Source organism: Thermobia domestica, chromosome 3 (genome assembly GCF_964235325.1).
Source record: "Thermobia domestica chromosome 3, izTheDome1.hap1.1, whole genome shotgun sequence".
Classification (NCBI taxonomy): Eukaryota; Metazoa; Arthropoda; class Insecta; order Zygentoma; family Lepismatidae; genus Thermobia; species Thermobia domestica.
In genome coordinates, this window is record NC_137456.1 from 344,982,735 (window position 1) to 344,995,472 (window position 12,738).

The 12,738-nt window shown below is 37.9% G+C and overlaps 1 protein-coding gene across 14 annotated transcripts in view; it reads right to left on the reverse strand.

Annotated features, from left to right (window-relative positions):
* Nucleotides 1–12,738, reverse strand: part of sick (sickie) — a 1,461,343-nt gene that overhangs the window by 478,013 nt on the left and 970,592 nt on the right. The window contains exon 1 of one of the 14 annotated variants that reach the window (XM_081752894.1): nucleotides 9,395–9,599. The exons of the other annotated variants lie outside the window; for them this stretch is intronic. Coding sequence (XP_081609020.1) covers nucleotides 9,395–9,584 — 190 coding nt within the window. The 5' untranslated portion in view covers nucleotides 9,585–9,599. Of the gene's footprint in view, nucleotides 1–9,394; nucleotides 9,600–12,738 lie in introns of those variants that run through there. 14 annotated transcript variants of the gene reach the window in all.

The following is a 12,738-nucleotide window of genomic DNA, read 5'->3' on the forward strand; positions in this document are numbered from 1 at the left end:
ACTAGAAATTCGTAACTTTCTTCCCCTACTTATCCACGTATGTACACAGACACACAGCTGTGCTTAAATGAATGTTTCTCTTGAATCAATATCTATAAAATGGAAGTTGTTTTACACACTAATGGATCTTTCATTTCTGTCAAAACCATAAGAGTTTTGACGTCATCAATACAGAAAAAAAATATTTCACTCAAATTTGGTCCATCATTACTGATACAGAATGAAGATTCTGAGGCTGTGACCGGATTATTTCTACAGAATTCCTTATGTTCACATCTGTATATCTAGTAGCAGGGGCGGATTCGGGGGGGGGCGATCGCCTCCCCCCAGAAGAGGAAACTTTCTTATTTTATATATGTAAATAAAACCCATCCCAAAGTTTGGAGCCCTTAAAAGTAGCAGTATGACAACCCACCGCCTTCTCCAGAAGTCGGTCCTGGATTCGCCCCTGTCTAGTAGCAAGTATGCACGAAACAACACCCCAAACTAAGGCCGCATTTTGGATTCTCATTACCTTCCTCTGACTTTACTTGAAACACTTATTAGAATGCTTTTTTATTAGATCATTCTTTTTCCTCTTCAAATGTTGCAGGTTTAATTTCCAGTCCTTCCATACTCACCAGAGCCCTGATTCTAATGGAAACACAATATTTTCACGTAAGTCTCACACTAACTCAGTGGTTCTCAACTGATATGTCGCGACACACTGGCGTGTCACGCAGTCCCCTAAGTGAGTCGCGAAATTTTAGAATTTAAAAATCATGAAGAATTTAATAATAATTAGTTAAAATTGAGACAGAATGTACCAATTATTATTATTATTATTATTATTATTATTATTATTATTATTATTATTATTATTATTATTATTATTATTATTAATAATAATAATTAAAAAAAATCAAACAAGTGCGTCACTATGTCCTAGATGTTTAGTAAAGTGTGTCGTGAGTCAAAAAAGGTTGAGAACCACTGATCTAGCTTCTCTGTAAAATTAATTTTCTCTACTAAACTACTTATCCTATTCTGTTATGCAACCAACAATGCTCTAGAGTAGGTCCCATTTCTTCATCAAGCTTTTTTTAACGGTTATTTTTGTTTCTACATAATCAAGACATTTAGTAGCTGGTAGCTGCCATGTGTGGCAAGAAGAAAACATCTTATATGTATTTTTTTTGTATATGGAGTAGGTTATTTTACTTTCCAAAGTCCATTATATAACCATATATTGCTTCTTCCACACTCTACCTGTCCACATTCGTTGTACTGTCCAGATATAGCACCATACAACTTCTGGCTCTTTCCAAAAATTAAAACCGTGCTTAGAGGAAAACGTTTTGACACTATTTCTAACATTGAGAGGGACATGACAGAACAGCTGAACGCTCTTCCAAAAGAAGCCGTCCAGAAATGCTTCCAGTCATGGAGTCAACGTTGGGATAAGTGCATTGGTAGCAAGGGACAGTACTTTGAAGGAGATTTAATCAAATTCCATGTAAGCTTATTACTTTATTTCTAATAAAATTATTCACCGTATTTTTTGATCAGATCTCGTGTACTCAACACGTCATATATTTATGATAAGATGGATACATAGCAAAATATAGTGCAAGTAGAACTCATTTCTTGTGTTTGTACTACATCGAGTAAAAGCAAAATTTTTAGAAAGTAAACATTTCTATTTGTGAGTATGTTGATGATGAAACAGCATTCTTTTATATCCTTTCCTCCCGTCTTCCCCCTTGTATGCTAATGGTTGGGTGACGGGTGGTTCACCCCAATCGACCTTCCCAACCAGTCGCTAACAATAAGTTAAAGAAGTAAGCAGAGAACATTAAATGGAATCCTCTGGAGGGGAATTAACGCCAGATTTATGGCCTCTGCAAGCCACATGTGTTTCCAATCCCCAGATTTTTAAATACCGTAACCAAGCAAAAATCTTCTTCTTCATGAGAGATTCAACGCACACTCGTTTCCAAACCCACTCTCACTTTTGAGTACGAAATGTCCTAGTAAAGTTATGTGGCAAACATTAAAATAATAATAATAATAATAATAATAATAATAATAATAATAATAATAATAATAATAATAATAATAATAATAATGAATAACTAATTGATTAATTAATTTATTAATTATTTCACTTATATTCACTCCTTTTGTAAGCACCAGAGGATGTATAACACGAGACCTACACTTAAATGAGTTGAGTTGAGTTTGAGTTTAACGTCCCGTTCAGCAGCAAGGCTATATGGGACGTGGACTTATTTATTAACATGGAATCCGAACCACATAATGTCCCGCCGGTGCCGTGCTAAGCGAAAAGGTCTTAACTCCATTTCACATACTTTCGAGAAAATAAGCAAAACGTGTTTTGGCTTAGGCTGTACGCTCAAATTTGTTGTATTTCAGTAAAACTTTATTAAATATATTTTCATGATCTAAAATTTGTGTGGTAATACAGTTAAATATTTTTGCGTACGAAATGTCACTTAAGGTCCTTTTGCTTACTTTCAGTTACAGTTTTGAACATAAGGTAAACACTCATGACGTCATTACCCCCTACGTATTGGTCAAACCATGTCAATTTCACTTCAGATAGATGTAAAATGGTACTACGAACATTCCCATATCAATATCTCGATTTTCGAAAAATGTGAAGTTAAGGTATTTTCGCTTAGGACGGCAGAGGTATGTACACTAACCGTATAGCCACGAAGGAGCTCTCCTACATTCAAAGTGGGAACTACTGTAATATGTTCAATGTCCTCCCATCGAGAATCGAACCCGGGAAATTGTTAGACGAAAGACGGGCGCTAGCCACTAGACTAGTGAGGAACGTTATTTGATTAATATGGAAAACACAGAGTAATTATGATTCTATGAACAATTGACATCCATCAGAAATGAAATGAAATCTTTCAGTTTTACGTCCCATGTTTATGCCGTGTAGGCTAAAATAGGTTACGAAAAATGAATGTAATGGTGTATTGAAGAAAGTAGGAGGAAACTAGAAAAAAAACCCACACGGTGTTTGTCCACCACAAAATTCATTTGGCGCAAGCTGGAACCGAACTGGAAATCTCACGCACCAGACGTGAACACTTTGCCACTGAGCCACCGCGACCCTAATATCCATCAGAGTTTTATATATATCTGTACGCAGGCGCGGATCCAATGGGGGCTATAGCCCCCTCTTGACGCTCAGGCATACCTTGGATAAAATGGGCTTCAATCCTACTTTACACTGGATAAAGCTGTAAACTATGGTTTAGCCCCTCCCTTGATCATATCCTGGATCCGCCATTGCATGTACGTATATTTTAAGTTTATATATTTGTTAGTTCTCGACAGTGAACTACTGGATTTGATTAAACTATAGCTGAAGTTGGAAAATTCTAGATCATTAATTTGCTGTAATTATTACCACCGTAACTATTTTTTTAAAAAAGCATAATAATGTACGGAATTAGCCTCTATTCTTGTAAACAAACCCTTGAAAGCAGGTTGATTTGTGTCCACGGGTGTACCATCAATCTTCCCCCGCTTTGCAAAATGAGAGCAGGAGGTTAGGGTCTCCTCATCTGATAGCGTTTTCATTCCCTCCCCCCCCTGGAAACCGCAATCCACCCTAGCCATGCATATTAACACAAAGGCATCTATCTCTGCCTCTGATATCTCACGCACACTTTGCGGGTCAACTGCTAACCTCATATGCGTATGCCATATATACACCTGTGTGTTTATGTTGGTTGGTGCGTGTGTGATGCGTGTATATATACACAAAGGTGCGTGCAATGTTTCACAATCAGTAAAAAAAAATGCAAATCGTTTCTTCTGAAGGGTAACAAGATCAAAGATCATCCCCTAGGGCTGCGAGATCAAAAAATTCTTTTGTGGAGAAGGGTGTGTTGAAATATACGCTTACAACTCCCAATCGGCCAGTTTCTCTTTCAGTTGACTAACTGACTCTGCACAGTTCAAATAACAAAGGGCTTTGTTGTGAAACATCAAATGAAATGAATTACATTTTATGTTTAAAGAACTTTCTCAACTAACTAATACGATAAACAGTCAAGGTTGTTAAGATTTTTAATAACTATAATGAAATTATATTCGAAAAAATTTGGTACGAAACTAAATGAATAACAGGTTAATGAATTTGGAAAGCTACTACTTTGAATTTTACAAGGACTAGAGTCGGGTACCAAATAGAATTGTATCATATAATAAAATAATGGAACGCCGTGGTAAGGTGTGTGTTTACACCAATTGGGCGGTCCGTGTTCGATTCCTGGTGGAGGTAGGATATTTTCTTCGTTGGTTCCAATGTATCTCTGAGGTTCACTCGCACCTGTTTCAAATGAGTAGAGAAGTCCAGAGCGTGGTGCTGGCCACATCTGGGTATTGCGTCCGAGCGCAAACGAGCGCGAGTCCAATGGAGATTAATGAACGCGAGCCCAATTGAGACAAGTAAGCCCGAGCCCAATTGGGATCAGTAAGCCCGAGCGAGCCCAATGCAAAATGGCCATCTACGGTGTGAACTTCCGCCAGTACGTCCGAAATCACTTATTTCAACTGGATTCCTAAGAAAAGTTCTACATATGGACTTAAGAATACTTCAGTTTTGTGTTGATTATAAACAATATAGAGATTTTTTTTCGTCTAAATTTCCGAAACAAACATCTTTAAGAGGCCTCATCACGGCGAAATTAAAATACCACTAATTTTGCTGTAATTGTGTGATATGTTCAAGTAGATAATAGATAATCGAAATGTGGAACAAGACCGCCCTAGACAATATCGTTTTACATGAGATACCGTTATCACGACTCACTTATCTGCTTTCGATTTCGAGCCATTTTGAAAATCAGCATTTATTTTCGCGTTTCTAAACAGCTGAAAACGGAAAGCCGCTAGTGACTTGTGATAACGGTACTGCATGCAAAATAATATGTCTAGGGCACTCTTGTTCCACATTTCAATTATCTTTTATCTATTTGAAGATATCACATAATTACTGTAAAATTAGCGGTATTTTAATTTCGCCGGGATGAAGCCTCTTAAGTTATAAACAAGTAATAGATGAAGAAGATTAAAAGATTAGAAAACAAACTGTATGAATGCTCTCTTCACCTATTAAGCATACTGTTCGAAACCTTCGATTTTCGTTGTCTCCAAACTGACGAAATTAGTTGACTCGTCCATAAAATCAGCCCATTATTTTGTTTTCTTTGAATTTTTCTATATACGAGGGCTTTTTCTTTTTCAAACTCTCGCTAAGCCACCAGAGTAGTACCACGTGAGATGACAAATGGGGATGTGATAAAGTAGTTTTCTCCATTAGGATTTTCAAAATTTGAAGTAAGTAAAGCGCTTCTATAGATTAATTATATCATTATATAATACACGTTTGGAATATTTACTACTCTACGGGTAACATTTTGAAGAAAGTGTTTGTATGTTATTATCGTTTCTTTTTCTTTTTCCTTTTGTTTTTCTTTTTTCATATATATTCAGTTTTGCTTCACGCGATAAAAAAAAAATAAAAAAGGAAAGGAAAAACTTATGTTGTTCTGTTGCAAGTATTCCTGCTCCTTAAAGTTTTTCGCAAGACACAGAAAACTTTTTCAAAAGTTTCTTCAGAACTTCTGAAGAAAACTTACGAAATCTACAGCAATCAAGATCGATTAAAAAAAAAAAAGCGAATATAGTGATCAAAGGAAATGAAAATATGAAGCCCAACAACTGGGTGGCTCCTGACAGTGCATGACACACAGTATCTGAAACCTCTTTCACTCCTCTTCTCTGGTCCAGTGGCTCCTCACGTGTCTTTGGTGCACTAGTCCTGGATTCGATTCGCATTGGGAGATCATCCAATGTGCTACAGTTGCTTAGATTCCACTTTGAAGTGTAGGTCTTGCCCTATATAGCCTCTCTGCTGACAAAGGACATAAAGTGCAAATCAATCAATTCAATGCTTCAGCCTCCCCTCCCCTCCCCTTTCGAAAAAGGTACTATTTCAACATGAACTCTAACATATGGAATGGAGCATTGAATCGAGCGTCGAATTTAAACTACAAGTGCGCACAAAAAATGGTTTTGTTTTTTTTTAATAAAAAATCCAAACCAGTTTCAGAAACCGAAAAGTTTCAGTAGCCAGTTTTCAAAACAGAACCAAAACTGTTTTCTGACTTTTATAAAAACTGGTTTTCCCATCCCTACTTTAAATATAAACTCCCTCTTCTTCAGAAGACAGTGATAAAAAAAAAAAAAAAAAAAAAAAAAAAAACTTGCACACAGAGAACTGCAATTTCAAGTACTGAAATATTTAAATTACGTAAACTTCTGGAAAATAAAATCTATCCTTGGAAAGCTGAATCAATTGGGAAAAAAAACTTTTTGATATCTCTTACCGTTTTTGTTCTGATGCCTGTCGACAGACGGAAGGACGGACAAAGCCATTCTATAAACCTTCCGACACTTATGCATAGCTAGCATAGTTTTGGAAGTCTTAAACACACCACAAAAGTAAAGTATAGATATGTGGTTACCTCTCCAGCCTGACAGGAAATCAGTTATTTTAGATAGAATCCGTTGCACTAATTCCTTTCCAAATTTACATCCATACAGTGAAATTGTAGTTATTGTTAAAAGCACGGAAACCTCCTGCATGGATAGACTATAGGTTAGTGGTTAGCGTCTCAGCTTTCTAATGTTAGAATCCTCTCTCGAGTTCGGTGACTGGCATTCTAATTTGTGTTTTCCAGGCTTTTCTCCCAAGTTCCATGGGACGAATACTTGGACGGAACCTTTTAATATAGGTTCTATAGACGTCTTTTCCTTCTTTTGTTTTGGATATTGTTAATTGCGGATGAATCCAATGCAGTGGCGGCCATTGAGGACAGTAATATAGGTAAAAGTTAATCTTTAATCGCTTCAAACTAAGGGAGAAAGACTTCCTAAATGTATACACAAGAATTAGTATATTCGATAAGTTTTCTTTCCTTAATTTTAAAGCGATACAAATTTAACTTTCACCGATGTGACCGGCCTCAAGAGCCGCCACTGCTCCAATGTAAATTGGCTTGGCAAGGTTGTATGTGCAAGTTTGTTTAATGTGATGTGGCCACTTTTTTTATGGGGCCCAGTCGGGCTCACTACCTTCAATAACGCTCACAGTCGCTCCATCTAGTGCTTACTATCATCATTCGAGCTCGGGATCACACTCGCTCGAGCTTAAGGTTAGTGTAAAGGGACAGGTTTTGCTGATAGATGTCACTACAGTCTTCTTATCCCTCTCATGTATTTTTTACCTTTCACGAAAATTTACAATTTCTTTTACAAATTTCAACGTAGAGGCTTCAAATTTTTAGAGAAGGAACTTTATAACCTGTTAAAGGGAACAATCCGTGCCGATTTTTTATTAAGAATTTTCTTCATTGTTGAAACAGTTCCATTGTTAAAGGTTTGGATATCCATTTCAACAATCAAGCAATTTCAACAATGAAGAAAATTCTAAATAAAAAATCGGCACGGATTATTGCCTTCGATAGATTGTGAAGTTACTTTCCTAATAGTTTGAAGTCTATAGGTTGAAATTTGTAACAGAAATCGTGAATTTTCGTGAGAGGTAAAAATACATGGAAGAGATACAAAGATTGTACTGCCATCTATCGACAAAATTTGTCCCTTTAAACCAACCTTAATGGCCTTGCTGTGCACAGTAAGCACTCACGCTCCATTCTTTAGTCCAACAGCCGGCTTCGCGAATTTGGACCTCTCTGTACAAAATAAATTAATTAACATAAATTATTTCTGTTCTTCTTACTTTGTAACTAGCAAATCCCGAATCCAAATCCGGGGGCAACGGTGACTCAACAGTACAGTGCTTACATCTGGTGCTTGCGGACTCTGGTTCGATCCCCGTCCAAGTAAGTCTGTGGTGGACATTATCGTGACTGTAGGTTTTCTCGGAATAGTTCCGTTTCCTCCCACAGTTTCATTCCACCAATTCTTCCAACAGTATTCACTTGCTTTAATTATCAGTCTCCATTAGCCTAAAGGACATAATTGAGGATTTCATTGAGTCCAAATCCTGTGACCGGTCACCCTCACCACATTCATTTATGATGTTTTCTTCAGTTTCACCAGATGAATACTGCTGTGTACCTTTAACTACATACCTTAATTGTGTTCTATCCTGAAATTCCTTCTGATTATGCAATCTTGATGTTTCGAAGGAATAAATAACTTTAGAACTTACTTAAAACACGGATAAAATGACGGTGGAATAAAATTCCATAAAAAAAATGACTAATCGCTCGAGAATTGCTTTAATGAGCAAATAGTTATTCGAATACCGTAATTATTGTAGTAACGCACAAATGAACAGATATTCAAATACACGAATAATTGTTTCATAAGTCTCGTCGTCACACTATTGTTCTCTCCTATTTGGACAATGGCTTGCTACTCATATTTAAAGCAAAACCATTCTTCAGTAACCACGTTACATCTATGGAAGACATTTCTCCAAAGAAAACACTGTCCAGACAGAGTAAAAGAATAAAGCACTTTGTTGATGTTTCTTGGGTGCTATTAAGAGTAATCTGGAGATCTGACGATATTCGAACCCACTGTGTATTCCCAATCGCATTTAGGGTACACCCACATCACACTCAAGAACCAAACTTTTCAAGCATCTACACGGCACAGAAAACCCATGGAACTTGAAAAATTTCTTACTGAAATACTGATTACTTATTTGGATGCCTCGTTACAGAACTAAATTTATATCAGGAGTAAAGGTACAGCTTCACATGGGATCGAAGAATCTTATAAATGCTTTCACCGAGAATTGGAAGCGAAATCGCACCAAAAATTGCGAGTTTAACAGCAATCTAATGGTATTTACGTCCTTTGGCAGAAACGAGATTAAGTAGAGGTTGCTTTCTGTTTATAGTGGGATCGAAACCACCGTAGAGAATCTGATGCTTTCCCACCGGGAATCGAACCAGAGACTTCGTGTGCTAGCCACTAGATCAGGATACAGAGCTAACCAGAAAGGAACTGAAATCTTTTGAGTTTTACGTCCCATGGTTATGCCGGCTAGACTAAAAGGGACGGAGGAAACGGGAGAATCCCGAGGAAATCCACTTACACGGCAATTGTCCACCGCACAGTTCACTTGTAGCGAGCTGGGATCGAACCAGAGATCCCATTCACCAGAGATGAATGCTCTACTACTGAGCCACCGTGGCCCCCTAATCACAAAGGAGTTCTACTTCAAAAATGTCCAGAAAGATGTGAAAAAAGTTAATGTTTTAAGTTGATACAAAGTAGTAAGATGGTTTCTTCCGATTTATGTCAATGAACTCCGTTTACTTACCCCAGTTCGAATCCCAGTTGGTGTTTTCATCTTTCTCTTGTGCTTCTTTTCCTTCATCATCTCTACTTGTCTTCTCCGTTTCTTCCTCTGCTCCCTTTTCTTTTTCATTTTCATCCTCACTTCCTTTCTCTTTTCCCGTTTCCACTGATTTTGTAGGAGTTGTCCAACCAAACAGTCGAATACAGAACATCACTCTTTCTTTACCTAACTTTTTTCGTCCTCTTTTACGATTATTATTTTTTGTTCTTCTTACAGTTAAAAGCAACAGCACTTATTTCTTCCGTCACAAGGATTATTATTATTTCTATTTTTTTATTTTCAAAATCGAAAAATTCCACCACCTCACTCGAACATCGTGGGTTCGACACTCGCCGTGAACTGCCGCAACCCGTCACACACGCACGTTCACATTGCTGCTGCTGATGTTGGCACACAAGCGACACTGCGGAGAAGCGGGAAAATGGGGAACTACTTAGTGGGACAGTTTCTAAAGGATTATGAAGAAAAAAAAAAGAAGCAAAGTGAGTAAGTGAGAGAGAGTTGCAAACGTTTAATTGATTTTTGGCAAATTCGCTTTTTATTTTTTTTTAAAAATATATGTTAATAGAAAATCCCCCAGCGAGAAACAGATTGGCCATTCTGATGAGATGAAGATACATGCAATAAGTTTTAAAATTAGTTATCACTTTTATTAACTCTCATAATGATCTATCCACTTACACCAGAAACCACGTTCAACAGTTAAGAACGTGTAGCAATGATGACACAAAAATATTTTCTATGATTTTCTGACGTCATAGCTCGTTTAAAAGAATTACTGTAGACAAACGAATATAGTTTTGTACGTACACTAACGTCCTTTAAAATATGAATAGCACTTTACTATAGACACTAGAGGCGTTAGTATCTCTTTCCCCCTCCCTCAATTAGGATGTTCCAGGAACAACCGGAGCCGCGGTGGCTCAGTGGTAGAGCGTTCGGTTCACCTCTGGTGCATGGGATCATTGGTTCGATCCGAGCTCACGTCAAAAGAGCTTTATAGTGGACAAACATCGTGTGCATGGGTTTGCTCGAGGTTCTTCCGTTTCCTCCCCCTTTCTTTATTCCATCATTTCATTAATTTCTCATCATCGCCGTCTCCTCTAGGTTAGCCTAGCCGGCATAACCGCGGGGTGTAAAACTGAAAGATTTCATCTTACTTTCATTTCCGTGAACAACCCTGTAACTTTATGGGTAGCATACATGCTTTCGATGAGAGAGATCCGGTTTTGATTCCGGGTGAGAGCTCATGTAGTCTCCACGTTAAACTGTACGTCCATCAACCAACCAAGGGTATCCCAGGCCAATAAAGATCCACCACCATCATATTGATTGGTTAATTGGTTCATTTGGGAGTTTACCTCCGCCGGGAACCGAAGACGCGTACGCTAACGACGGAATTCACCGTAATCTAATGGTTAGAACGTTGGATTCAAGTACGCATGGTCTCGGGTTCGATTTCCGGCCGGTGCTTGACCAATTTTCGGCGTCCATCCAGCGTCCTGAGGGACAACTGCGGACTCACGTGAATAAAAGACGGGCACTATGTCTAGAAAGCTCCCGATGCGCCGTTTAGCGATACGGCGACGCAGAGTGTCGACCATGCGTTCGTCGGTAGGTTGGATGTAGTACCACCAATCGCTAATAGATGGCGTAGAGCGGCTCAGGCCCACAAATCGGGCTCTTACGCAAAGTGGTTTGGTTTGGTTATAGTAAACTCGTGATATACCTATCATGGTTTAGGATCTAGCTACCTCTCCCCCTGTTTTTACCTTCTAGATCTGCCACTGCTGAGAGATACCTTTGGAATTTGTGGTAATGTTCCTGATGTAACTAAATACAGGGTGGCCCAAAAGTAGGTATACACCCCTGCATTGATCAAGTATAACATTCTAGTTTATGAGTCTATTTGCTTCGGTTCTTCCAAGCTTAAGATATAAGTAAAAACACATCAGGAACAAATAAAAAAGAAACTAAGTCTACCCAATGGATAACAATATATATATATATATATATATATATATATATATATATATATATATATATATATATATATATATATATATATATATATATATATATATAAAATGCAAGTACTGTACTGTATACCTACTTTTGGGCCACCCTGTATAAAACCGTAAATCTCGTCCTCACTTTCTTCACTTAGAAGACACAAAGGCAAGACAAATTTGTTATTGTACAAACACTAAAATTCTCCAACGTCACATATCCAAAATAGCCGGGCGTACGGTTTTAAGTTGAACGATATCTGCTCAGCATACCAGTTCCAACGGTGCTATTTCTGAATTCCTAGACCAGAGTTCACTTACTGTTAACTTCAGTAGCTCTGAATTGTTTTACGATGCAGGGACAACATTAAAAATTCTGTCATCATTGGGAATCGAACCCGGGACCTAGCACACCGAGTTTATGTGGATTGATCTTTTGATTACTAAAAAAGCTGAATTTTACCCGAAGAAGAAAAAAGCTTTCACGAGGTTAGCTTAATATAGGTAACGTAGTGTTTCCTGTCTCAAGAAAAGTAGGATTTTCATTTATAAATATCCTCGTTTTACAAACTTGATTTTATTGGCTACAAATCCTGACTTCAAACCACAATATTTTCCAATCTACGGAAATAACTGAACTGAACGTTGCGCGCGAACTACGTCCTTTTGTCTATTGTTTAGTTGTAAGCTTTTCTATCACAATGTAAACACCCCGGTCCCCTTTAAGCGTTCTCCCCTGGCTGTCAGTGAAATAGCCACACAGCTTCAGATGTAGGGGAGAAGGCAACCGGTGCTATCTACAACCACCTGATTCAGGCTGTTGCCATAGCGACGGCGTTCAAATCTCCCCTCCCCAATGGAATATTCAATCTTTAAGCTGAGAGAAATCCCAGAAAAGAAGACCAGAAACTAAAAGAAACGGAATATAGACGAAATCTCAACCAGTCCAGCATATGCCATGAAATACATGTAATATTTGGAAGTGAACGTCAGAAATCAATTTCATTAAAAATGTTTTTAATTACTTAACGTTGGGCAAAGAAAACAGGCGCCCCCCTTTCATGACAAGCCTTTGAGAGCCAAAGGCAGGGTAAAGGTAAGGCTTCCTTACTTATTAGACTTCCACAGAGACAGAAGGTAATCCAGTCGGCTTTCTTTACCCAGGTTTCCAGGTATTACTTTATTTGGAAAAGGCTGAATGAACTCCTGAACAATACTCGAAAGAAGGTAAAACAACAATATGAACTCCGCTAAAAACTGTAAAAAGAATCACGCGAATCATAATTTATGAATGAT